Source organism: Haliaeetus leucocephalus, unplaced genomic scaffold (genome assembly GCF_000737465.1).
Source record: "Haliaeetus leucocephalus isolate CR32 unplaced genomic scaffold, Haliaeetus_leucocephalus-4.0 Scaffold195, whole genome shotgun sequence".
NCBI lineage: Eukaryota > Metazoa > Chordata > Aves > Accipitriformes > Accipitridae > Haliaeetus > Haliaeetus leucocephalus.
In genome coordinates, this window is record NW_010972631.1 from 9,472,947 (window position 1) to 9,500,821 (window position 27,875).

The window sequence follows — 27,875 nt, forward strand, 5'->3', positions numbered from 1 at the left end:
GAACATACTCTCAATGAAATGCCTATAAAAATCCACATTCCATTTATTATCTGTAGAAATTACTTGATGTCTTATTCAGAATAATTAAAAGGGAAAAAATTGTGTTCTACTCATGGACATTTTGTGAACAGCAGAAGAGGATAATTCATTAATTGTTGCTGATGAAAAGGTGACCCTTTCAATACATCGTATTCTACTGCAAGCTGTTTAAGAGCTTTCACAAAAGGGAAAATGAAATAGAAAAAACCTAATTTTTTTGTAATTAGGAAGCATTATTTTAAAGTGCTCAACCCTTAAATGGGTACGAGGGCTCTGCAGACTTGATAAGTGACTGTTGCAGGTGGAGGAAGACTAATACAGAGCAGAAAGAAGAATGAAGCAAGATGGGATGGTCTGGACTGATTTCAGAACACCGAGACTTTGCACATGTGGTCGGGTAATGTAAAGTGTGCTTGACCTGTATCATGACTCAGGTTCTGATTTTAAGCACTACATTGGCTGTGGTTTTCCATGTTTTTGACATTAATTTAATTTGGCATCTCCCAGTTGTTGCAAATTTAATCCAAGACTTCTCTCACTTTATCAATGCTGAGGTCAGGTCACGCTTCAGACTTTTATGCTCTTGGAGAAGCACTGGCACAGTGATTCGACAAAAAAAATACAATAAAAATACCTCCCTCCAAAGTATCCCCAGCTGTGCTGAATCTCATCTCAAGCCTCATGATGCTTGACCCTAAAGCATTTACTTCAGAACACACTACGTGACCTTTCACTCCATGCAGTGGGCCTTCTTATTTTTGGGACTCTGTGTTCATGAAGCTTTCCCATTTCAGATAGCTCCAGAGATCTCAAGAATCTCATGTCCTACTTTCGCTACCTTCTCTATTAATGTGGTGAATCTTGATGTTAGGATCCTCTTAAATGTGCATGTTTCTTAAAATGTTTCTGAAGTGCAAGCAGCATATGATTTGACCACGTTAACAGAATGTCAAATGTAGCTGTATCCATCATATTGACATACGTTGCAACTTCTAGGTGTCCTCACACAAGTCAGAAACAAAAAGGTTGAACTTTCTAAATACCAGCTTATTTTTCTAAACTGCTTGTTCAAGCTTGTTGTTTGAGTATGTAAAGACTGTGCTGTCTTTACATTTTACTTTGAAACGTAATCTTCTCCCCCCCCCCCCCTTTTAACATCAAGTTACAAGATTTTCTTAGAGCCAGGCAGAGCAGGAGAGACAGATGTGATGAACGTGCCGATACCAGGGAAGTGGTTTCCTTAGCAACAGTAACCAACTCCAGGCTTTTATAACTTACCCTCTCCCTACTCAGGCACTCTTTATTTTTCTCCTGCAGTACAGAAATGTGGGCTTTAGACGCCAACGATGCATTTAATCCAAATGCTCTCTAGTCAGCAGAGCACAGCAAAAGGAGAAAACACATGTGGGTTCCTCCCATCGCCAGCATTAACAGGAGTTACTCAGTATGATTCAAATTAGCTTTAGACAATCTTGTGTTTAAGCAGGTCAGGCAAACTGTTTTGCTCTGATGGAGATGCTTCAGCAGGAACCTCTCCTATCATGCTCTGTTCTGTGACACATGCCTCACCATCTTTCAATGCCCAATTAGATATTTAAACAGCAAGAAGAGAAAAAAAAACAACCAAAAAAACCCCCTCTAGGCTCTCTGGACTAAGGCAGCCAACATAAGGCAATAATACCTAACTCTTACTTTGCATTTTTCTTTCCTCATTTCCAAATAGTCTATAAGGGGTCTTGTGCTTAAGAAGTATTATATTTACCTTAGAAGTTAGGAAATGGAAGTATCGAACGATTTAATATCTTTTCAAATGACATTGACGGAGGGCAGAAACAGACACAACACCGTCACCCAGTTCTCTTCTAGTTGTATGTCCTACTCGGTGAACCTCCCTGGCTTCCTAATGCAGCCCTTGTCACACAAGATCATTGATACAGCATAACAGAAAACGTAAAAAATGTCTCCATCATTTGTGTTTATATCAATATAACTGAGAGGAAAAACGGGGGGTTTATATATATAATTGTAAAAGTCTGTGTCTTTTTGTAATGTAACAACAATAAAGGCATAGTAAAGCAAGGCTGTCCTCCTCTTTGTTTGAATTTTATGGTGATATATTCCACCCCATATTTTTTTCTGACAATCAGAATTATTGTTTTGTCTGTGCTGGCATGCTATAAATATTAGATCAATCCTATAGGCTATAACTGAGATAGCTTTGTAGCTGTCATCAAGAGTGACAAATACATTGGCAGGGTTTCCCTGACAGGCACTGGCAGAGCAAAATGCTTCTGCAGACAACAGAAAGTAACAGACTCTTCCTTCAGCTGGGGAGGAACCCTGTGCGGTGCAAAGACTGCATCGCACTCCGTGCCTGATGGCCACTATCTTGGCTTCTGGTCACCTACGGCTCTCTGGAGCTAGAAAGCCAGACTCTCCAGAGCCAGACTGAAACAGAACTGAGTGGAGTTGTGTCTCTTTCTGTGTAGGAACTTGTTGCAGTAAACAACTCTGTCTTTGCTGCTGCAAACTGGTCCATATAAGTGCAGACCCTACACATTTTTGAAACAAAAATTGTCTCAAGTGCATCAACCTTTACTCCTCTGCTGTTCTTGAAGAACTTTCTATTACTTTTCTTTTCCCATATGAAAAAAAATTACCTTGATTAGTTCTCAAGTGTTTTGCCCAGTTTACTATTTAAATCTGGAGGACTAAAGAAGATTCAATGTGTTCTGTCAAATAGAGTTCAAACAGCAATATGCCTCGGCTGCTTTGTCTTCCACCACACCACTATCATCACCCTCACTGGAGATAATCTACTGATTAGTGAATAAGTTGTCTCTGTACATTTACTTCTGCCTAAGTTGTCATGACTGAAGAAAAAAAACTCCTTCCCCTTTTTGATAAGGGATGACCTTATCAAATCTAGGTGCTTTTTTGACCTCATTGGGAAATCTTGTTATGAGGTCATTTTTTAAAATACCATGTAGATAGATTGATTAGCTGTTTTATCAAATGCCTTTCTTCTAGAATTTCAGTGTTAGGTCTAGGAGGTGTAACTGCCAAAACTGGCTTGCAGGAACAACTCTAAGTAGTTAAATGAAGTAACGATTCTTTGCAGTTAGGTGAGCTATGTGTATGTGATTTGCTAAAAGAGCCGCAAATAAAATAAATGGTAACTAGTTGATTGACTAATTAAGATTCTAACTTCCTGTATAAACATCTTTATAAGCAGATATTTTTGCGTATTTTTTGCGCTAGAACCAGTGAGTTAAAAGTGGTTCAAGTCAAGGTACCCTACAAATCTGAAAACTGAGTTTACTTATAGAAAAGACTAAGTCTGCCTCTATCACCACAGTCCTACCTGTGAGTAGGGTCAGACAAGAATGATTCCATGAGATGTTCAGCAATATTGAAGCATTGCCTGGGAATGAATCATTTGCAGCAAATAGCTGTCATTAGAGTAGGCAACCTGTCTTGAATTCAAGCCTTGGGGCATTGTGGGAAGATGCCCGTTCAATTTCATCTTAAGCAGCCAAAATATTTTTTTCTAATAAACTCCTGCATTACTGCACTGAGGCAGGCTTTAATGTCTGAATTTTTTTAAATTTTATACAGTGCTATGCTATGTTACTTTTAGAATTCCTCATGGGTTTTGGTCTGGTTTTTGACGAAATCAATGACTGATAACCAGGTATGTGTTGCAACCTCTCTGCATCCCCACAAAGGACAGGAGAAAATGCAATTAGGACATGAGGAAAAGGCTCTTCACTGAGAGGGTGGTCGGTCACTGGAGCAGGCTCCCCAGGGAAGCGGTCACGGCACCAAGGCTGTCAGAGGTCAAGGAGCGTCTGGACGACGCTCTTAGGCATATGGTTAACTTTAGGTAGTCCTGTGAGGAGCAGCGGGTTGGACTTGATGATCCTTATGGGTATCTTCCAACTTGAGATATTCTATGATTCTACGAAAGATAATGCTGTTTATACAGCTTTCTTTTTGAAGGTTTCATCTGCAAACTTGAGATAAAGATATATATTTTAAAATAAAAATGGTTCCTCAGGACAGTAAGTGGGAGGTGGTATGCCCTTTGAAGGCTAATTAATATATCCCAATGGAAATACAAACTTCATAGACAGGAAAACCAGTATGGAATGGCCATTCCTTCTACTGAAAATAGTTGCAGTGTCTCACCGTTTTACTATAAGTATATGTGAAATGATGGCTTTCAGTTCTACAGATGAAAATATCCTCTTTCACAGAGGTAAATCATATGGGGAAAGAAAATGCTGTAGAAAATAAGGGGATAGCAGGACAGTGCTACATAAAATAGATTTGTCTTGAGTATTATCTCTTATTCTGCACATCTTTTTAGCCTGGAAAAAAAACAAAAAAAGAAAAAAGAAGAAAAAAGAAAAGGTATTAAAGGAGGTAAGCCCCTTCCACTATGAAAGCTGATAAACTAAGAAAAACAAGATTTCATAGCCTCAAACAGCTTGAATAAAGTGCGATGGAGTCAGCACAATAGAAGGTGCTAATTTCTGCAGATATTGATAAGTGTTTTCCTTAAAAATTGAAAACTTAATTCTTTGATAAGATAATCACGTATGCATACTGTGTAGGATAGTGATATAAAGTTCACGCAAAGTGGTATACTACTGAAAGACTGAAATAAATTATGTTACTCATAATTCTTTTTCATGAATATAGTGAGTTTCAATGTTTAAAAGATGTGAACGGTGGAAAGGGAAACGACTGCGTGAGATTCCTCACTCGGCGTTGACAATATATCCTTCTTGAAACACCTCCCTGTTTTTTTAGTCCTGAAGTGCTTTTGAATAACTCTTGCCAATCGCAAAGAACCATGCTAGTCAGTGCAATTTGGTTTATTGGTGTGGTAAATATCCTGAAGCTGATAAATGGCTAACGCGTAGGTATGCCGGTGGACCAGGTTACTGCTCTCCAGTCCGGCTCTGCCTGTGCATTTTTGATTGATGCTCCCACTCCCAGAGATCTGCCAGCAAAGGTGTTGCGCTACTGCTCTCAAACCTATCTCAATAAAAATGTAGGGTTGGTTAGCAGGTTAGATAGGTTAGAGAAGCTGTCACCAGAGCCAGATGGAGGAGCACTTGCGTGGTAGGTTTGACACCAGATTTCAGCGGTGATGAATTCTGCGGTGGGCGGCACTGAGCTGTGAAGGGCAGGCTGGGGTCCTGGCTTCTCCTCGCTGTTCTCAAAGCATTCATCTGTCTTCATCCTCACTGTCCCCATAACTGAAGTGTGTTACCTTAAGTATGTACCTGAGTATGTAGAACTGAAAGGGTAGATCTTCACCAACGTAACACCTCCTCTCCTTGTGTCCTCTTTCAGGGACAGTATAAGCAAAAATTATTTTGTGTTTGAATCAGTTTTAGAGACTGTAAAAACCTATAGCTTTTGGTCTTCAGGAAAACGGCATTCATGTTAGCATTTCCCTATACTCACCATATTGGGAAAGTCTAACAGTTAAAAATAAACTGAACTTGGGATTGATTAAAAGCCACCTCTAATTAAGTGAGTACACTTTTATACTGAAACTGACATTCTGCGCCTGAATTAACTGATCTTCCCCCTCTCTCTTTTACTTCTTCCTCTACATCTCACCATCAAATAGTTTTCTCTTTCTATGAAATATATTTCTGCAGAGCAAGCTGTATATAACATTAAAGAGCAGTTGAGAGATTAACAGGAGCACAGCCCTTTAGAAAACTGGGAAGCCATTCCTCACCTCCCTTCGGAGAATACAATGGACCATGACAATAACAAAGCCTTGTAATGAATCGAATACTGCAAAAAGTATCTGAAATAATATTGATCTTTTGTCTGTCATGGCCAGAACTGCAGACATCCAAGTCAGAGCAAGAAGTGGCAACACCACACAGGAACTCCAAAGGGATGCCCTATTGAAAAAAAAAGAGAAAAGCAGCATTGTAATATTGTAAAAAATGATTAAAAGCTCACTATTAAAATAAAACATATTTAAGGATGGCACTTTATGAAGTTAACTTGAAAATCACAGACAACAATGTAACAGTGTCATACTTTATGTTCTAAAGAATATCCTGTATTCAGTTAATAAACACAGTTGCTTTTTTTTTTTTTGTTAAAAAGTATTTAAACGTGCTCAGCACTCTATGCAGTGTTAGCAAACACAGTTGTCATCATCAAACTATTGTCTCACATGCACTGTATAAGATTTGTAACAAGAAGATGTAAATGATCAGGACTAACATGGCATTACTGGCGGTGGTGGCTGACAAAGCTGTTGTTGAAACTACTCCACACTTGGCACATTTGAGCGTCAAACCGCTATGAGGCTCACTCATCTGACTGCAAACAAACAGAACACCCACAAAAAGAACAAAATATTGAATTGTCACCAAAAAACGTTGCTACTGAAATTTAGCTTTTAAATATGACGTCATGCAGAAAAAGTAAGTAGACTTATTTAGGATGAATGCTCTATGTTGTTGCAAAACTGTACTTTGTACTTTACACTATTATTAGCTTTAAATGTTAATGCTATGGGGCTTCATTTCATGCAGACTCTATTTCTTCCATTTAAGCTAAAAAAGGCCCCAAATGTTCAGTGATCAAAACTGCTCAGTACACTGAAGTAAACATAAGCACGTGCTAGGATAGACACACAAAGTGAAATCCCTCTATTCAGACCTGTTAAAAGACTCTTGTATCCAAACTTGCTTGAGAAAGAGTATAGGACACTTACTTAAAGGAGGAGTATGCAGTATGTACAATTACAGAGCATTAATAGGGAAAGAAACCTGCAAAATGTATTCAAGCATCAAATCAGTATGGGCGTACTGTATAGTCAGATTTGTACGAGTGATCTGAATGGCCCACTAACATCTGGAGTGATTTTATGCATGCTACACGAAGGTCTGAATACAGGGCTTGAAATGTATGGGATCTGATGAAGTAAATATCAGTTGGTACTAAAAAAAGGGTGACCTGTTTTGCATTTTAATAAAACACAGTACACAAGCATTAAGCTGAAAGCATTTTGTATGGACCATTGTACCTCGGCACCTGTCAGAAGAGTTAAAGGGCAAAACCTGGAATTTAAATTTTCTTTTACATACAGCATGCATTCAGCTTCCTGAGTCGACTAAAGACTTTTGCTATTCCTTCCCTTTCTGCTGTCAGAACTAGGAATAACCATAGCTGACTGAGATGCGACAGGAAAGGTGCTTTACCTATTCCCAGCTGGAAAGAGGTCAACATGGTGAAGATAGGTAACACTTCATTTTTTTCCCAGTTATTTCAACCAACGGAACTCCTTTTTGTTGCCAAACCCAGCATTCACAAGATTTTTAACATACTGCCCCAAACAACATTGAACTCCAGTGGTTTCCATTTTGATAAACCAAACGATGGCTTTCCATAAAAAAAGTGCTGTATGTTTTCCATAAAAATGCAGGTTTTTCCATAAGAAAACAGTGAGAACCATGGCCTTGTATAGGTGATTGTGGGATGTGAAAAGAACTCAGTGAATCCACATCAGTTTACACCAATTAAAGATCTACAGTAATGAACGAACTAGAAAAATGCCTTGGGTAAGCTTAAACTAAGCTTGGGAAAATACTTTGCGTCTTTGCTTGGCAATACTTCAATGTTACCAGGCTGGATTATTCTCTTTACCTCTATAGATCTGCTCTGGATCTTGCAAATAATAATAGAACTTGATGTGTATGTAAACCAAATATAATCTTTCTGGCTGGACATATATGTACGCTACCCCTTATGCCAGGAAAATGATTGAGATCCATCAGGACAACTTATCCTTTTATTTTTTTTCCACTTTTTGGTTCTCCATATGCTTATTAAGGTGGTAAAAAGCATATGGAGTTAGTATATTTTGTCCCATTCACTGCTTTAAATCCTGCATAAATGATTTCTACAGCTGAACTTTTGACTGAATTTTTGACAGGTATAAGTCCAATGTTTGCCAGAAAGAATGAAGTTGCCTTCCTGAGCATGGCTGGCAAGAGATACTCGAGAAATGAGTGACAATCCTCTTTCTACCGGAGGTCAAATGCTGCACCAATTTCTGTGCCCTGGAGAATGACTCAAGACCCACCATCTGCCAAGTAGTATGAAGGAATGCTGTTGCCAAGCCACCATCTCATACTATCCCAAAAGTTAAGGTTTCTCATTAGGGTATCTACATGCTTTCCCAGAATAGCTGGATTGTTCCTGACAGAATAGTTTCTAGTTCTTTATCCATTTATTTTAAAATAAAATACCTCTTTACTACGTTGCACACTGTTAGAAAGCAAGTTATTTGTTTCATCAGGAAAGCATACTATAAGCAAATAGATTTTTATAGCCTACAACTGATTAGCTGGGGAAAAAAAAAAAAAAAGATGCAGTTAAATCTAAGCTTGGATATCCTCAGAAAATGTACAAAGCCAAACCTGTGGCTGCCCCAACTCCTTAAATCACTGCAATTAGAGCAGATGTGAATTTGAATTAGTGATTACTAAGTTATTACTACTCTTGAAATAATTTGGGTAGTTTTATAATATTCTAGATTTCATCAGTGTTATTACACAGTTAAGAATGTTGATGGAGCAATGGAGACAAAAGTAAGGTTAAGAAATTAATACTTTCTAATGGAAAAGGAGGAAAAGAGAAGGAACAAAATGAAAGCTTTTGGTACATATTTGTCAGAACGATGGTGAAAGAGCTGAAAACCAGAAAGATTTAATTGAATTAATATTAAATGCAAGTCACACCAGCTGAAGTATTTATCATAAATTTGCTCATCTAACCAATGATTTGAACTTATTAGGAATGCCACTGTTAGGGAAATGGTAAAATAATTCAAAGTGAAGCTATAATAAATTTACCCATAGCAGTAATATACAGTAAAATGAAGATATCGTTGCTTATCTTTGCTAGAAATGCAGATATTGGTGGTGTTAACTACAAGCTGGCCCAAAAGACAATACTAGAACATGTAGCTGTAAAAAATGGTTACTCAAAGTTTAAATATACTTTCATGAGCATTAAGAAGGTGATGATGCACTTGTGCAATATTTTTCTCCAATATGGAATGTATCTAGGTTTGCTGCTGCAGTACTTCAAGTCATTGTCATCCACTGAAAAACAGTTTCTGGTACCACCACTGTCATTATCCTTTCTTCTCATGATAACAAACAGAATTTAAATGCAAATGCAAGTAAATAATCAATAACACAGACTTTTCATTTACTTTTTTTCTAGCTTTTAAAACATGTTTTTTTACTTTAAAATGCTGTTACACTAATTTAGAATATACACCTATGTAGATACGGATGTAAGAATGAAAGCAAATTCTTCACATAGTCAGAATGGCAGAATAACATTGACCTCAGTAAGGGATATATTGCTGTAAAATATATTTTATAACAGTTTACACAAATAAGTAACATTTTCCACCATACTAATTAAATTTGACAGCTAGACAAAAATAATTGGTTCCTTCCAACTTTACATGTGTGACAATCTTGTGAAACCTCCACTCAGATTCGTTTAATCCTCATTCTTATTAACTTAATACTGTTGTACTTGTGTTTTATTATGTTTAGTTTGTTTAGTTGCATTCCCTCAGGATAATGCAACGGCAGCTTTTGAGATGAATGGAATCTGTTAGACACACTGTTACACTGATATAAAAGTTCAAAGCACAATCAAAAGCATTTTTGGTGAATATCTGTAATTGAAAATTGGTGATACAATTTTAATATGCTTTAAAATAACCCAACTGTTGCTTACCCCGCTCTGTGTTTGAGCTTTTTATCTAGGATTCCATCTCTGGAAACAAGTTTATTAAATACCAAAATGCCAATCACCATGTTGACCTGTCAAACAGAAAACAAACAGCAGATCTTTCAGTGCCTGAAAGAAAATGTTTTATCCTGTTACTTCAGAAAAGGGCTCTTACAGGCCTGCAAAATGCCTTCTGGTGCATTTCTGGGTATTCCTTCAGAAACTGTCCCTGAGCACACCAAAAGGCCGTATTCTCAAACGGGTAACACATACGCACACTGCAACAGGCTGATTTTTGAATTTTTAATTATGCCTGGTATCAAGTTAGATGTGTACGTCTCTGCTGGCCAGAAGCTTGGCTACTATAGCTTTAATATTTCCTCCGTTTGAAGTGCAACGCTATCTCCTATTCTGGGAAAACCACCGCATTTGAGTCGTGCGCCCAGGGAGGAGCGGGTCGGAGCACACGACGACCGTAACCGTGGTCCTTCTGGAGCATTTACGGCCCCTGCGGGTGTTCCCACTTACGCAGAACCAGCCCGCGGTTTTCCGTACCCTCCTGCACATTAGTCACTGTCTACGTCATTTCCCCAAAATGCTAGTCTTGAGCCTTGTTTGACTGCAGTTTCCTTTTTTTTTTGCGGGCCGGATGAGTGCCTGGGGTAAGTCTGGTTAGGTCCATTAAAGTAAATGGTGATACGTTCACATACATGGGCTGAAGACCTAACCTACAAAAAAATTCACGTGTTTCAGCAGTCAGACTTTGGCACTCACTGGACGTACTAATGGCATTTAATGGACAACTTAATGACTGTTATTATCCATTTGTATTATTGAACCGAACTCTATGAACCTGTCTCTGCATGGCCCTGTAAAGAATCTATTAAATAAATGTTCCTTTTTTTTAAAATTATTATTAGAAAAGGGTAATCCTTTTTTTCCTTTCAAACAGATTTTTCAAGACCTGTGCCAAAATACCTAATTGTTGCCAGTCTGTCCTGCCAACTCTTTTCCAGCTTTTCTTATTATCACTTTATTTTCAGCATTTACGTTTTTCAGCTGATGTTATATAATTCTTTTGCTTTGAACACTTAGGCTTAAGTGGCTGCATGGAACAGCTCCTTCCATAGCTACTAGCTAATGGTAGGGCAAACTGCAACTGTGAACTTCAAACATTTCTGAACAAAGCTTGCCAATTACACCGAGAACATACAGTTCCATGTGAAAATTATGACTGGCTTTTTGTAAACAGCCTTGGCTCCTCTATCATGACAGGGACTGTGAGTTGTACAGAAGGATCCTGGCTTGACTCCAGGCAATGATGAGACAAACTCTATGGGAGTAGTAAACATCCATTTCAGGAAAATCTATGTAGCTAAACGGCGATATCTTTGATGAATACTAAGACCAATTCCCTTTTGCAATGGAAAATCAGAAATAACCGGTGTTGATAGAGCTATCCTAGTATAAAATTGGTGGCGTGGAAAGAAGAACTGGATTCAAAATCTGTAAGGGAGAAATGCTAAACAAAATATTGTAAAAAAATCCATACAGACTGCAGAGCAGATGACTGATAGCCGATGGCACATGTAACGTGCAATTCATCTTACCCTGAAGTAGACACCTGAAATACTTCTGACGCTTTGAGCCCTAAATTGTGTATTCTTCTCCACTGACAATGAAATGTGGCTGGGATAACTAGCCTAGACGCAGAAATCTACATTGCAGATGTCTACAATTAGGCAAAGTGAATCCTACACCTAAATGCATTTCCAGAGATGTGGAAGATTTATACACAAACGAGTAACATTTCCCGGCTACAATGATTTTTTTCCTTTGCCTTCAAAAGCGGTAGCCATGGAGAACTTGCTGGCTGGTTCCACTCCTCCTGTTGCTTTTGCTGGCATGGTGATACACTGCCAAGCAGCACTCTAGCAAGACTGTCACTGAACTTCACAAGGCAGTGACAAGTGTGTAGATGCTACTGATAATAACTCAGTGATGCCTGTAACAAGTTTTCTGTGCCACTAATCAGGACATTATTCTTTCACAGCTTACTGTGTAGACACGGAGAGATAACTGGTATAAAGGAGTGATACAATTAAATGAATCATGCATTCAAAATACTGAAGGTATGATAAACAATACTGAGCTCAGTATTCACAGCAAAAAGTAATGCTACTGTATAGCTAAGCTTTTATAATTTAAATAGCACATTCCATCATTTCATATGAAAATACTGGAAAATATATTAATGTTTACCAAGACAACAGCAGCTGCAGGTCCAACGAAAGCATAAAGTAGCCCTCCTTCAAGAGATAGCCAACAGCTGGAAAGAACATTAGAGAAGAACTAACACAAATTAAAAATAAGTATAACGCATTGCCAAGAAAGCATTAATAATTACTACAGCATGAGATTCTTCCAGTGTATGTTCAATCCTACATATAGAGATTCATATGCACATGCAAAAAAAGAATTACTTTGTTGATGTAATGATGTAGGGAGTTGAAAGTTATTTCCATTACCAATTGTTAACGTTTCAAAAGTTTTACTGTGAACTATACATATACTGAAATGCCTAAATTGTATTAAGACCACAATAGAAAATAAGTTTGCGAATCTCTGTTGAATCTCCTCTAGCCATGGATGATGAGTTAACTGAAGAGGACTTGCCAGGTAGGTATCTAGAAACATTTCCAGCTTACAATGCCTGACAGTTCTATACTTAAAGCAATGAATGGTCAAGTACCTGTAATGTAGAACTTCAGAAAAAATGGTTTCTACATATCTTCTCTTATGTCATTTAGTAATTGCTATTAGAACTAGGTCTTACAGACAATATTCCCATTAAAGAAAAATCATATATGATCTAACTGTTCTGTATTCTCTGGAATATTTTGCAAACGATTTAAATGTATATTTTAAAGCACCTGAAAACTGTATTTTCTGGTGAGCTACTAATCTTGCAGGGTCTGTCATACTGCATCGGGGCTTTCACTGAAAAACCATCAGATTTCCGAACACAGAGCGCTTGCAGAATCAAATTCTAAATATTTGATACAACATGATGTAAAGCCTTCCATATCTGCAAAAGATCAGGAGCTTCACACACTGAAGTAAATGCAGCTGTGCTATTTTCCCAGTGATTACACATTCAAAGAACTGCATGTTTATTTGAATACATGATCACACCTACATATAAGAAAACTCAAGTATATGCGTTCAAATAATTTACTTGGATCTCACATCCAGAAACATTCACATCAGAATAATACATATCTTCTTTTATTTTCCAGTCTTGTTTTTGTACTTTTGAAAACCAAGTAAATTAAATGCAAGCACATCATAATATTAACGGTCTGTTACGGCTGGAATTTGAACCGCAAAGAATAAAAGTGTTTCCCATTGCAATGAAGCCACGTGAAATCTGCCACATGAACCCAACTGCATCACTGTGCTAAATTCTGGAATGATAAATTGATGCAAAAAGTTCATATCTGCTTCACTGTTAAAAAGGTAATACTTGTCAGGCTATTCTACCTCCTACCTCAAAAAACAGCTACAACAATTATGTTCAATTTATTTTTGTAATGTCAAAGAAAAATGCTTTCAAAATGTTCTGCAATTTTTCTTGCTGTTTTTTCCAAAAGCTAGGTTATTTATTGTGAGAGACTGAGAACATGGGCTTCTGAGAGGGGGAATGTATTCACAATGCATTTCCCTACTGGTATGAGCTTTTAAACTGCTTTTTGACTGCTGCATAACTAAGACATGTACTTAAAATTTTCATGTTTATTGGGAGACAGAAACATCAGTTCATAAAAATTGTTGATGTATTGTGTTTGAAACATAATTTCAGTTACCTGTGCTGAAAAAAAGGGTCAACAAGATTTTTTTTTAATATAAAAAGAAAACAGTTTCTACCACAAAAATCATTAAGACCAAGCGACAATTGTTCCCTCCCTTTCCCATGCCCTCAAATAAAAAGGCTGTTCAAAAAAGTGACTTCCATTTAGAGGCAGAGTTGGATAAAAATGTAGAGGTTGTCTTCTTTTCTTTACACAATCTGAATTTTCAACAATCTGGATTTTCAACAATGTGTGATGTGATCATTGCAATGTATTCAATATCTGCCAGCTGATGAATCTGAAATGCACTTTTTACCAATCATTTTCTTTTGAAAACTTTCTGAAGACAGATTCTCAGGTGCCGCCTTATACCGTAAGGCAATTGCTGTCATTTTTTTACTATTTTTCCTTCTTTGCTTCTTTTTCTTTGCTCTGATAGCTTTTTTCTATGATTTATAGTTGTTTTTATTTTGTTCTCCTATTCTGTCTTCTTTCTCCCTGATCTCCATGTAGCAGAAAGCCATATAAATTGATTAGTATTAAGAGCATCCACTGGTGGTTTTATGGGACCATGTTACATGGTCATAAAATTCTGCTGAGTGATGAAGTATCTGTAGACTTGCTCCTGTGTCCTGTAGATTTTGTGAGCTGTTTGATGCTCTCCAGGAGAATGGTTTCTTCTCTTAGGAGAACACGACTATGACTGAATTTTAATTTTTGCTGATATAATGAATTCCTGGAAGTTATCTGCACTGCTCATTAATATACAGCACTGTATGTAAACATGAGTGGGTCACGCAGGTTTATTAACTATAACTTGTAGTAGTGGTGCATTCATAGCTCTGATCGTCTGAAGAGAGGCAGCAACAATATTTATTAGACACACAGAAAGAGTTGGAAAAAACAATCAAGCTTTCAGACACACAAATATTTTTCAGATATCCTGAAATATCTAAAAGCTTGTCACTGTGGTTTTTATTATTTTTAGGAAATCCCTTCAGCTTCTCTATCTATATCAGTACAAGTGTCTGTGTGAAATAGTTTTCATGTGTAGTTTTAAATGTACAGTAATATAACTGTCTAGTAATTAGGGCTGAAAGAAAAAGATAGAAATCAGAGACTGTTGATGACAGAACTGCTTCAAGTGTGAGCAATTCAAGCCGCTCCCATCAGTCAAATACGTTATGAAGCCAAGATATGTTTCAAAGATCCTTGGGCCTTTCGGTCAATCTCTTCATGCGTGGGACTATGGGACTGGAATCAATTCCTTCATTTTTACTCTTAATTTTCTCCATTTGGAACCATCGTTTTGAAAAATAGCATCTTACAGACCAGGAATAGTTTGCAACAGGATACATTTCTGATGGCAGCGTGTGTGTAACTGATTGCAGCCAAACAGGCCAAATACAGTGTAAGCAGTTAACAAACTTACACGGGTGCTTTAGTTATGGGAGGAGGAGCAGAACAGGAGCTCTGCTTTTACATCGCCCAGCAGTTGTTATGGGACACAATTCTTCGCTGGCTTCTAGAGTGGGACAGCATGTCAGCTGGTGATGGAGGAGGAATTTCCATTCCCTGTATTCCCTGTTTTCCTTATATTATTCTGATGTCAACTGCCAAGAAAATGTATTTGCAAGTGAGATGAGAAAGCTGCATTATGGTTCTGTTTGTCCCTTGTACACCTTCTTTTGTGCTTTTGTCCCATGGTACCACGTCAGCTGAATTTGGATCCTGGGAGAGGAGCTGTTACATGGACCGAGACTTGCTCTTTTTTACTTTCCAGGTTACACTTAATGAATGATTTGTTGCTTTGTCTGAATATTTCAGTATATCCTCTTTTAAAAATGCATTCAGCCCAGGAGGGAAGCAGGAAGCAACACTAACTAAAGCAAGTAGTCACACGTGAATAGTATCACTAGAGTAACTGCAGTGGAATTGATCCTGGAAGGGACAGGGCTACATCCCCAATGGGGTCTGGACATTGTAAACTTGTGATTCGTAATCCTCACAGCCGAAATGGTCCTCCGGTCCTCCTTCAAGGACTAAATAAGAAAAAAGCCAGCAAAATGAGTACATATTACCTAGAAAAAAACATCAGAGGGGCAGGTTCTTAATTTAACACCCACAAGGTGGCTAAGCCCGTTGGTTCACTAATGATTGCCAGCCCTAAGTGCTGTCCCACAGTTAAACACTTCAGCCAGGTAAGCCGTTCCTCATTAATAAAATGCAAGACGCGTGTTGTCACAGTTTAAAACTAAAGAGCTCGGTGGTTATAGCCGGTATTCAGGCGGAGATTTGGGTTCGAATCCTTACCCGCGCCGAGCAGGAGCGAGGACTTGAAGCCTCCCCCGCCGTGTGCCAAGAGGGTGGGAGACACAGGGCAGGGAGGGGGAATCCTGATATCACTCAGTGATGATGCTAAGGAGAATAATTAAATATTCATTGAAGCGAGGACTTGACCTAACTCATCCTCATCTCTGATGAATGCCCTCATTACCAGGCTATAGAGTCATATTTCCTCTCTTTCTGTCCAGATGCATACTTAATTTTGCAGGCGACGTGAGGAGAGCTCCAAACAGGACGACCGAAGGAAACGTGCTCTCTCCTACATAACGTCTTGGTGGTTGGAGCATTCTGCTGGCAGGAGGGAGGCTCAGCCCAAGCTCCTTCTTCAAGCAGGAGACAACCGAAGGGCAGCCTCGCTGACGAGTGAATTTCCCAGCGCACTAAATGCGCTCTGGAACCAGCCAGGCGGCTAAACGGGAACTGCATTAATAAAATGTAAATGAAGTACACAGATCTCCTCGCCGCTGTCTCTCCAGTACAGCACGGTCCAGGGAATGGGCTGGATCAGGCACTCCAGGAGAGAGGGGATGGACGGGAGAGCTAATTTGAGATTTCTGCAAGCCTTTGGCTCCCAACAGCTCAGGGGCATTACAGCCGAGGTACGTGCTCGGTGGGCAGAAACGTGGGTGCCAAAAAGACTCTTGCCAGTAGAGTTTTAGACATGTTTAGAGGCTGGCTGTAACATTTAACCTTCACCTTGGTAAATGTATATATAAATGTTAGGTGTCTAGAGTGGACTTAACCCTCGGTGTTTCTAAAAGGCTTGCGACTTCAAAACCTCACAAGAAATCTAGGATCCCTGGGGCTCTGCTGAGCTCAGTCCAAGACTGGCATATGGTTTTCTCTTTGTTCTTTTGTGGACCACTCAGTGACGCTTAGGGCAGTTCCAAGTGTGAATGGGTACCTGTAGAGCCTTCAGACTATGCTACGGAATTCCTGATGGGTATGACAGTCTTGTTAATTAAAAACATAATTTATCATTTCAGAGTGACTTACTAGTGGGCTGTTCCATATCCTTTTGTCTTGGTAAAGCCTATTGATATTGCAACCACTAACGCTGGTAAACCTGGAAAAAACCAAAGCAGTAATAACCGTTAGATGCTGAGCAAAATATTGCTGTTCTGTCTGGACAAAAAATGATGGGGCAGGCTAATGCAAAATGGCCAATTTTACATGGAATGAATCATTTAATGAAGCACAGTGATATTGCAGGATTTGTTTTTCTGAAGCACCGGCAGGGAGGAGGACACTGTTTTCTGCCCACGGTGTACCACGTTGATGTAGCTAAATTACTGGTACATTTGACAGGTCTTAAAGTGAACTAGGAAGAGGCTTCATGAATATGCAGTGAATGTTTTTTCTTGTTTTATTTTGATTACTTGATATTACACTACTTTGCTGAAAAACTTCTAAAATTTTGTTAAAACTTATTTATAAAAGAACGCTAAAATATACACCACCATAGCTTGAGCTTGAGATAAAGTGGAAGGGCTCCTAACCTAGTTTTCTTTTTAGTAACGTGCTGTCTACTATCTTTCAGGTTTACTGAAGAAAATGATGATATTCTTGACATTGTCACTGCATTAAACGTTTCATTCCATTGGTCCTGAGGAAATTAATTTACGGACTTACCCCATCCAAGGCACAGGAAACGTTTCCTTATGAGCCGTGTCCTAATTTTTCCAGTAACAGCCATATATGACTGCCACGCTTCCGTCAAAACCCAACAGAATGAAGCTAAGAAGAAGAAGTGTAAAAATGCGGTGGTTGTGGTGCAGATGCCCTGCAGGGAGCAAAGAGAAGCTCATGCTGAATACTTAGGGACACTCATTTCTCTTTTCAATTCAAAGAGTTGTCATATTCTATCATCTTGACCTTTATCCTTAGCATCAACTCCCCCTTTATGATTGTGGCGGCCACAAAGAGAGAGAGAAAGAAAGAGAGATGTTGACGGGGATTAGGCAGAAGAGGTTTTGACTGTTTTCCCGAACACTAAGTGTGCTGAGCAGGGACAAAGAACACAAAATGAATGGTGCCACCAGATTTTTCTCTACACATTTACTTTGACCAGGCATCATCATAAAGCCATTGTGGTAAGCAAGTTACAAAGTTACTGATTATAGAATCTCACAGAGCTGAATAAAGAAAACGTGGGGATACAAATGCTCCTAATTGCCAGTTATATTTTCTTTCCCTCCATGCAGAAAGATCTGAATTTTAGGCAATAGATTAAGTTTGATTTATTTGATTTTTTACTTAATTCTTACAGAACATTAACCACTGGAATATCCTGCCTGAGATCTTTATATTCAGGTTTAAGTATCATAACCTTAACAATTACCCTGGATACTGTTTTTCTGGGTATCAGCCATTTGTCATCTGAAAAGTATTTTGAGCACATGCAATTGGCTTTCTTTTGTCACTGTAGCCCTTAATTAAACTTGACATTGTAGCTTGTATAAATGAGCTTCTTGGCATAAATGATGATCTACCCTCCACTGTGTTGCTCAAAACAGGCTATAAAATGCAGTGTGCATTGTACCCCAGAACCAAAACCACACCAGTAATGTTCAGAAGGTCCTTATCACAATTTATCCTTATCACAATTTGAAGTGTCAAAAATATATCAAGGTTAAAAAAAAAAATATATATTTCACACACCCAATATTAACAATGCAAGATCGTAGTGGAGAAATGTAGATATTATTTTTGTGATTATTTCTTTATGCAGCATACACATCTAATAGCTATCTTACACACATGTCATAAAAGGCTAGTCAATTTTTTTTACTAAAAATCCCAGTTCAGCAAACTATTTAGGGAGAAAATATGCAAGTTGCTAATTATATATAGATGCTTGCATATATTGTTGAATCGAGGCTGGCAGCTACAAAAATTAGGGAAGGATAAGATATATATGACACCACGCATGTTTTTTTAGTTCATTTTATATTCCTAATTACTTTCAGGTCTTTTTTTTTTTATTTTCTGTTGTGTTAATTTTCCCAGATTCTTATCTGAAATCAGTTGTGTTGGTTCATTCCAATAGTTATCTCAAATACATAGCTGATAGCTGATATCAGCTGATATTAGCATTAGCTGATACCAACCTCTGAATTTTAAGAAAAGATATGCACTTGAAGAGTCAAAACTTAATGATTTCCTGCTATGAATTTACAGAGGCGACAAACACCTTGTTTTCTAATTCTGGGTCAAACTGTCTATGTAAATCTGGAGGAAAGGGGTTCTATATAATTATATGCAAGAGAACTACTGTTTGTTTTTAAAACACGAGGAATGTAAGCTGGAAAAAAAAAGCAGATCCTGAAAATGCACTAGTCATTCCATCCTAGAAGTTGCCATTAATTCTTATGTTTAGATGTCCATAAAGTATGTGGATTCATAAAATCTATCCTGTTAAAGCCTGACTGATAGCAGTATTTCCTGTATATGAAAAATAAATATTTAAAAATGAAAGCTATGCAGTGAAACACACAATAAATAGAAAATACAGAAATGTCCTTTCTTTTACTAGCTGGCTCACATGTTATGAAGTCCCACTATACAACTTTAATTTGCTTTCCTATCAATGTCTTTGTAAAAGCTAGCATGTTCTGTTGGAATGAGAATTTGACAATAAAATGACTTTTGAGGAAGAGTACAGAGTCTTTTAGGGAGAAACTGCATTGATAAAACACAGTATTACCTTGACAAAAAATGTGAATATACTATTTCCCTTATAAATAATGCAAATACAAACAAATCCTGATCTTTTTGGTGAAAACATTGCTAACCCTTATGGCTGACTGCGTACAGACTGCAGGATTTAGTTCATAATTTATCCCCTGTATTGAAAGAAAGATAGATGATGATAATCTGAGACAAATGTGGACATGGTTGTTGTGGAAGAAAGAACTGTGATGAAAATGTTAATGATCATGTTGATCACAAAATGAGAAGACAGAAGCAAGTTTTATTAGAAGCGATCTCTGAATATATGACTGCTGATTATAACCAACTCTTCTGAATGGCAGACAGGGGTCTTTAATGAACAGCGACGGTAAGTCTGTATCCCTGATATAACGGCGTATTTGCATCACATACCATCAGAAATATGCAAATCAGCCTCAAAACGTCACCTAACAACCACTGGGGGATCGAGATGACAGTATTCTGAGCAGGCAGTGCTTGAAGTGAATTCAGCTTCCCTCCTTCCCCAGCCAGAGGAGCAATCCTGGCAAACGAAACCCCGTCTCCCAGGTACAGCCATGGGCTCAGCACGGTTGACCAATACCCTCCTGGAAATCTGGCTTTTAGGGACTTCTGTATTCTTCCCCTTTGATAAACAAATAAACAAACAATACTGTTCTGTCTGGGAAAGCGCTTTATCTGGGAAGCCTATTTCCAAATAGGAACAAAAATTCGTTTTCACCAACGGCTGTTATTAAACGGGGCATTGAGTATCTCTAGCCAGGGAGCCATAATTTTAGCAAGTACTTTATTAGTATTCTCTTCTTTCTCACCAGGTCATGGACTACTCCCAGTCTCTCCTTTTCCTTCTCTTCTTCTCCCTTGCCAAGGGACCACCACCTCCCCTCACCTCGCTGCACACGCAGCAGCAGCACGAAAACCTCGTGGCCCACGGCTCACGGAGAGCCGCAGCGTGTCAACCTGTCGGCGGCAGGAGATAGCGGTGTGCATCTTCCCCACTGCTTTAGGAGGAGATGTTTCTTATTTGTTTCTAATTCTAGTTTATTAAAACTCACTGCATTAATTACCTGTGCTGAGCACCTGTCAACTTGCAACAAAATGAATTTTAACAGCCTAATTTATTCACTATTTCTTCAAGCTCCTGAAATTAAGTCAACTCTGTTACTTTAACCTCCTCTTCCTCCCATCGCTGTTGTTCTCAGCTCCCTATATTTAATTCTAATTACAAGTGGGGGAAGGGAGCTTTTCTGTCCTCAGAATGCACAATTTCATGAGCTTTAATTGAGCCTCAAGTGTTTAGCTACCTTGAATATCTAAGTAAGACCATTCATCCCTTTTTAATAAACCATACACCTTTGAAAGCAAGAGCTCACATCAGGTATCAAATTATTTCCTGCTTTCATTCTTGTAAGACACCCACTCCAAATGAGGGTACTGAATCACAGCTGAGAAATGTAAAAAACAGTGGAAATTCAAAGCTACTTATTCTAGCAATTAATATTTTTAATGTAATAAAGATGAATAATAGAGAGAACATTTATCTGATTTTATGACCTACAAAAAGTAGGTCATAAATGTAACCTCAAGATAATAGTTTATCCTTATTTTTGGAGCATCTGGTTGTTGGTGTTTATTTATTTATTTTTTAACAGAACACTGGGTTTTTTAATAGCAGTGTGAACAGATCTTCCACACAAAGACAAAGAAGGTTAAGTAAGGACACCTGATTTGTCTTCTTGCCCTGAAACAGGTTCTTTTTCCTTCAGCAAACTAGCTGCCTGTCTCTGGATTCTGATAAATAGTATAAGAATCAAAGCTACTGGAAAATGAACATGAAAAATGAAATCTGCATTGGTGATATCAAACTGAATATGGCTAAAATCCACTCAGCTGGATTGTCATGAAGTAGAAATGAAAACTCATAGAAAATCATTTAAATGATAAAATTTCTTGGAGATTAAAAAAAATCTTGCCCTTGACTTAGCTCTGAGGAGATAAACCTAAGAAGATAAACTAAATGGGTGCCAATTTTATTCTTTTAAAGTTCTGACCATGTGCCATATAGACAAAGAAAGAGCAGTTAAAGACCACAATAATAAAAGAAACAAAGAACAAACAAAGCAAAGACAATGTGAAGGATGTAGCAAAGAGCAGAAATATAATTCTATGTCAAAACTGGTGTCTTTTATTGGCTTTTTGTGACTCTCAAGTCCTCAACTATAAAAGCTTATCTTTCCTTCTTTAAATTAAAAATTTAAGTTAAATATATAAATTCATAAAGGAAAATACTGCTTATTATTCTTTATTTGGTTTTTAATGTCATTTATCTTTGAACTGATTTGCACAATACCGTACCTTTGTCTCAGGAATGGCAGACACTGTCAGAATACAAGGATACAGTATAGAGGTCAGACAATATTGAATTCTAGATTAAATAGTAATTTCTAGAGTAAACTGTCATGAAATAGTAGAGGGACTTTCAGAGGCTGTGGAACAAAGAAGTAAGGGCTTGCATCTCAGGAGTGTTTTTCTGGAAGGAGGACAGATTTTTCAATGACAAAAAAATATGGCAAGGAAGGCTGTCTCTTCAGTTGCAAACATATTTGAAACTGTTAGGATCTTAAACGCCTGAGAAATCATAGCTGTAGACTTTCAGGTTTCTCTTCCAGGATCATTAATATTACTGGCACCATAAAGCTTTGAAGGTACTATCTCATTTAAAAAATCCCATGTTCTTTTCTTTTGCCAGGCTTCAGTACTGCTAATACCACTTGTTCAAGCAAAGAATCCAGGAAATCTGGCACCCATATTGAAAATAGTGGAAGGAATTGTTCTAAAATAATGTTACTCATATTTTAATGCAACAACTATGAAACTACTTTAATTAGCTTATAGACAACCTTTTAGATCTTCTAAAAATCTTCTCTGGTGTCCTTAAAAGTTGAAGGCTCAAGTGGTTTAACTTCATTACATTGTGTTCTGCTATCTGACATGATAACCCAAAATAATTAGCATTTGACTTCATGAGCATTTATGTGAAGAGATATGCAGTTAATTACTATACTGCAGGATTCTGTATGTGGTGCAAGCCAATGTGAATGGTAACCTCTACTTGGATTTTCAGACCAAGCTAATTTTTTAGTGCAACAGCAGTGGGTTTTGAGTAGTTATGTGATCTGTCCCGCAAAAATAATGAGCCATAACTAAGGACACTCAATTTTTCATTCTTCTGCTCAATAATTTCTGTTTGCCCACAACAAGCAAGATGCCTTTCTAGGTTCTGATAAATAGCATATAAGCTGGCTGGAAATGACCCAGCTGTTTCTGCTGTTCCTTTGGTTTAGCTTACAACTACAGTCTCACAAAGGACTTCTATATCATCAACAGCACCACAATGCCGCAGGAAGATATTTTCAGTATCAAGTTTTTATTTTTTTTTATTTTTTTTTTTTTTGTATCATGTGCAAATTTTCACAACAGTTGCCAAACTTTGGGGCCACTACATGTGCCCAGTCTCTGAGCACAGTATAATTTGTTCAGCTATTTTGATTTAAGGTTTGTTTGTCTGTCATATCTTGTCTTCTCTTCTGGAGTCTTTCTTTTTATCTGACAATATGACCCCAGTGATCCTAGTGCAATGATGTGAGTGTGACTATAAGAAAACTTATACTTTAAACTGTAAGTTTTCTCCACATTTGCACTTTCCAGACGCACTTGAAATATCTGTCTTCTAATTTTCACATAAAGTTCCTCTAGAAGCTTTACCGACAGATTCAATTCCTGCTCCTCTTTTTCCAGTGTTTACCTCCAAGGTATTTCTGAAAATTACCTCCCTGTGAGTAAAGCATTCACAATCTTTATTGACACTTACTTACTTATGAAGAAGATCAGTCAGAATGTCTCCTGTTTTTTCCCAGGGTGCAGAGTCCAGTAATAGAGGTGATGTTCATATCTGATCCACAAAAAGTGTACAGAGCCTTCTTGTTAGCTTCTGCCCTTTGCAGTTCTTTTCCTTGAAAGTTCTCCTTTGGTAGCTGTCACCTCTATCACTCATATCAACAACCTCTGCATTTAAATTTGATACTGTATAGTTGTACTTTAGCATCCCACAGTTATTTCTATAAAGGGCTGATGTTTCTTATCCAATCTAATTCCTCTGCTAGCCATTATTCTTCTCCAGACCTTATAACGTACATAGTACAAAATCATTCTGTTAACTAGATGTGAAGGGATAGTCTGCTATTTGGGGATAGAAAAGAATTCATGGAAGTTACTCGCTGCATTTGCAAACCTTCCTTGCTCTGTCGTATGGCAGAATCTGTCTACGCTAGTAAGAGTAAAGGCAGCCTTCATGCACTGGCATGAGATCCATGCTGCTACACCCTTAGTGAATTCCTTGGCACAGTTTTGACCTGGGCCAAAAAATGTTCTTCCAGCCCAGGCCCAGGCCCAGATTGAAGGAGATCCTGGGCCAGGAACCCTGCCTGATGATCGCCTTGCACGCAACTGTCCTCCTGCCCTGCAGGGCTCAGCTGTTACGGACGCAAGCCGTGCGCTAGTTCCCCTTGGGGCTGTAGAAATATTTGTGGCTCATTTTGGTTACTGGTTGGGATAGAGGCAAGAAGTCCAGCTGGATAATTTATAACATGCTCAGCTATTACTAACGCATGAGACAGTAAATTTCATTCCGTGTTGTTTACAGCACTCTCTGGAGCTTGTCAGTGCAATGTGCAAGTTCGTAATGTGTTAACTCCGAATTGCTTTCTTGGTGGCATGCCTACTGTAAATTGAAAGCCAGTTGGAAGACAGTTCTCATACAGTTTCCTTACGCTCATACTCATTTTAGTCTTCCTCCTGGTTTGGATTGTTATTGCTAGGTTATATTCAAGCAAATGAGCTCAGCACAAGCAATATCATAGAACAGGTTATTCAGAGCCAATTTAATTTCTTCGATTACAAAACTGGGCGAGGGAAGCTCTTCCCTTTTTGCCTTTGTGCTGTCTACTTGTATATTTTTCTGGGCAGTCAGGAAATGAAGGAATACGATCCTCCAATTGGGTACAGGATTAATTCAAAAGTCAGTGGAAAGACTCCCATTAATATAAGTGGGCTTTATATTGGGCATTACAGCTATAGAATAAGGGATGAGAGGTGCATGAACAGAGGCTTGTGATCTTGCTTCTTATCCTAAGTGTTTTAAATGTTTACAAAGTATTGGATGAATATTTTTCTGGTAAGTGAATATGGCCTACTTCACATCACAAATTTATTCTGTTAGCTTTGATGTTAAACACTTTAAACAAGGTAAATGTCAACTCTGTCAGGACAAAATAACTAGAGTATTTTAACTATGATGTCCTCACATGAATGTGTTGTGAAGTTTATGAAGCTCAGAACAGCAAGTTTTCAGGAAGACTTGAAAGAAAATAAGAAGCCCTTTACAACTCTGAAGCATAAAATCAATTTAAATCCAAGTTTTTTCAACTTCTTCCTGACTAATTAACCTCAAATCGCTATCACTGTGTTGTAGTAGTGATGTTTCGCTGTGCCAGAGAACACCCTTTCCTAGTTCTCTTTCTTGTATTTGGTCATTTTTTTTTCCTGAAAAATCAACCCTTTTGAGTGTAAAGTGATCACGCTTAGTTCAAGTAAAAACCAACTTCTTCATTACTGAGCTGTTGAGGAATGACAATTAAAAAATTAAATTGAAGGTAATGCTCTCCTGAAAAATTACTCTATAAAAATAGCTTTGTGAGGTTTTGCATTACCAAGTCTGAAGGATTCTTGTATAAAGTTGAATAAAATATAGATTTGTGGATAAAATATAGATTTGGGGTTTTGTTTAATTGATGGGCAAGCAAAATCAACCTGGTCTCTGAAAACCACTGAAGAATTGAAGTTCTTATGTTCTTGCTCATCGCTGAGGGTAGCAGTACTATAAAAGCAGAACTGAGGGTGCAGTGTGAACATAAGGGACTGGATTGATATCGATGAAACTGCAATTTGGCCTGAAAAGTCTCTGTAACTGGCTGTGACTCATAGGAAAAAAGAGAATGCACGCTGGCTGTCAGAGTGGCTCTACTGGGCTGTCAGAAACAATTCTATTTACTTGGGAACTATGTAAATTAAGGTGAAGATTATGGATAAATAATAAACAGGCTTCACTGATGTTATTGTGCTTTGGTTTTCAGGACAGTTGTTTTTCAGGAACTGTTTTTAGACTATGAAAATTCCATATTGGTTTTATGTTAAAATATGGAATGTGCAGTGTGCTCCCTTAAATGAAGACAAATGCTCTAGGCAGGTTTGAAGAGACATAATAATGAGATAACTGCATTAACAATGAAGCAAAAGCTGTTTGGCTATAACATACAACAATGTGCTGTATGTTCATTTCGACTTATTACGTAAAGATGCCTAGATTTTTAGATCTCTCTTTGGGTTGTTGCAAGTAGAAATATTTGGCATACTAATGGCTATACCTGTTTGGAGAAGAATGAAGGATACAAGACTCAGCAGTCAATTAGAGTGATGAGCAACCCATGCGAGAGTATTCCAAAGCTCCTTAGTCTTCCTAACTCTAATTTATTTAAAAGTTCACTGTGGGGGCTGCGTGAGTAGCTAGGGGCAATGAGCCAGGACTGATAGTGAAGGGGTGGCTGAGCTAAGCACAAGGGTTACACATGAGTCAGCAATGACTGCAGCTAAAGAACAGAGTAGTTCAGAGCACAGTCGAGCCGGAGCTCCCTACGGAGTTCTGAGGAAAAGAGGAGGAGATGTCCGGGCACTGACAAAGGCAAGGAATTGAAGGAGCTTCCTTGAAGAGATGGCATAACATAAGAGGGTAGCAGAACGCATACTGATATGGTCAAAGCAGTGGAGCCTGATATGTGAGACTTCAAATTCCTATAGGAGGATCCAAGTGCAGCCAGTGCAGGCTGATGTCCTGATGGAAAAATCACCAGGAAAAGCGCTCATTGGGTAGATAGAAAATAATGCCTTGCGTTGCCCCTCAAAGCTAGATGAGTAAAAACTTGTCAACGAATTTTTTCTTTTAGGAAAATGTGATTGTCACTTAAGTATCTCTACTCTTAAATCAGATCATCTGTTTGCTCTATTCTAAATTTTGATCTCATTTACTAACAATAAAATTGCTGTAATTTTAGGGAGCTTCCACAGCAATCAAAATGATGACTAGAATGAGAAATTCAACAACAAAGCCTGCAGTTGCCTTTCACTTAGTCTGACTGTGATGATTATAATCCTGCCATATGAAAGCAGTCCATCTTCTTGTCTGGGATATTGGTGTCAGCAAATATTCCTTCTCTGCATAACTCTAAGAGTTCCATCTCTTTACACTATTGACTGAAACCATTGAAGCAATAGCTTTGCAATGCTGTTGCATTACCATATTTCGCCTACCCTTATTCTTTTTATGTTTATTTTTTAATCACAGTTGTATATATATAGGACTTAAGAGTTTTTATGTAAGAATAATGGTAATAGGAAAAGGATGATTTTGCCCCTGAGAGCACCCTCAGTTTCAAGCGTGCCCAGTTTTCCTTAAACGACAATGTCTTTTAGGATCAGCAGTATGGAGACAATGAGAAATGGTCCCTTTTGAGCAAAGTAGTTTAAGTCTGAAATAGAAATAATCCAGGAAAGGGAGATAGTATCTACATTACTGTGGCCATCCAAAGTCTTCTCATGCCACATAAATTCAGTTTGTTTTTCAAAAATAACTGATACAGTAAATTTTTTAAAGATACATTACGGCTACATCTATTTGTACTTGCAAACAAAACGGGTTAGAAAGCATTCACTCATCCTGTGGCCAGCTGGAATGATACAGCACATGTCTGTATTAGTTAATGTCTTTGTACTCCAAAATAAGGTGGCCACATCCAAACAGCCTGCTGTCACTGGTCCCTTGCCAATTCCAACTCTCCCGAACTCAGGGCATTGACTGGGATAATGCTAGTTAGCGTGGGACAAAATTGCACCAGGAGGCACGCTAATGCTTCCAGAGTATGGATAACTTCATGCTAATGCTTCCAGAGTGTGGATAACTTCATGCCAATGCTTGGGGTCATGCCCACCTACAGACCCATGTAGAACATT

General features: G+C 38.2%; 1 protein-coding gene across 2 annotated transcripts in view; it reads right to left on the reverse strand.

Moving 5' to 3' along the window:
• The window catches only part of BAI3 (brain-specific angiogenesis inhibitor 3), a 459,839-nt gene that overhangs the window by 26,816 nt on the left and 405,148 nt on the right, over nt 1-27,875 (reverse strand). For both annotated transcript variants that reach the window (XM_010565796.1, XM_010565795.1), the window contains 6 exons: nt 17,676-17,826; nt 17,040-17,109; nt 12,109-12,175; nt 9,853-9,938; nt 6,307-6,405; nt 5,804-5,975 (listed from right to left, as the gene is read on the reverse strand). In XM_010565796.1, the coding sequence (XP_010564098.1) occupies nt 5,804-5,975; nt 6,307-6,405; nt 9,853-9,938; nt 12,109-12,175; nt 17,040-17,109; nt 17,676-17,826 (645 nt within the window). The remainder of the gene's footprint in view (nt 1-5,803; nt 5,976-6,306; nt 6,406-9,852; nt 9,939-12,108; nt 12,176-17,039; nt 17,110-17,675; nt 17,827-27,875) is intronic.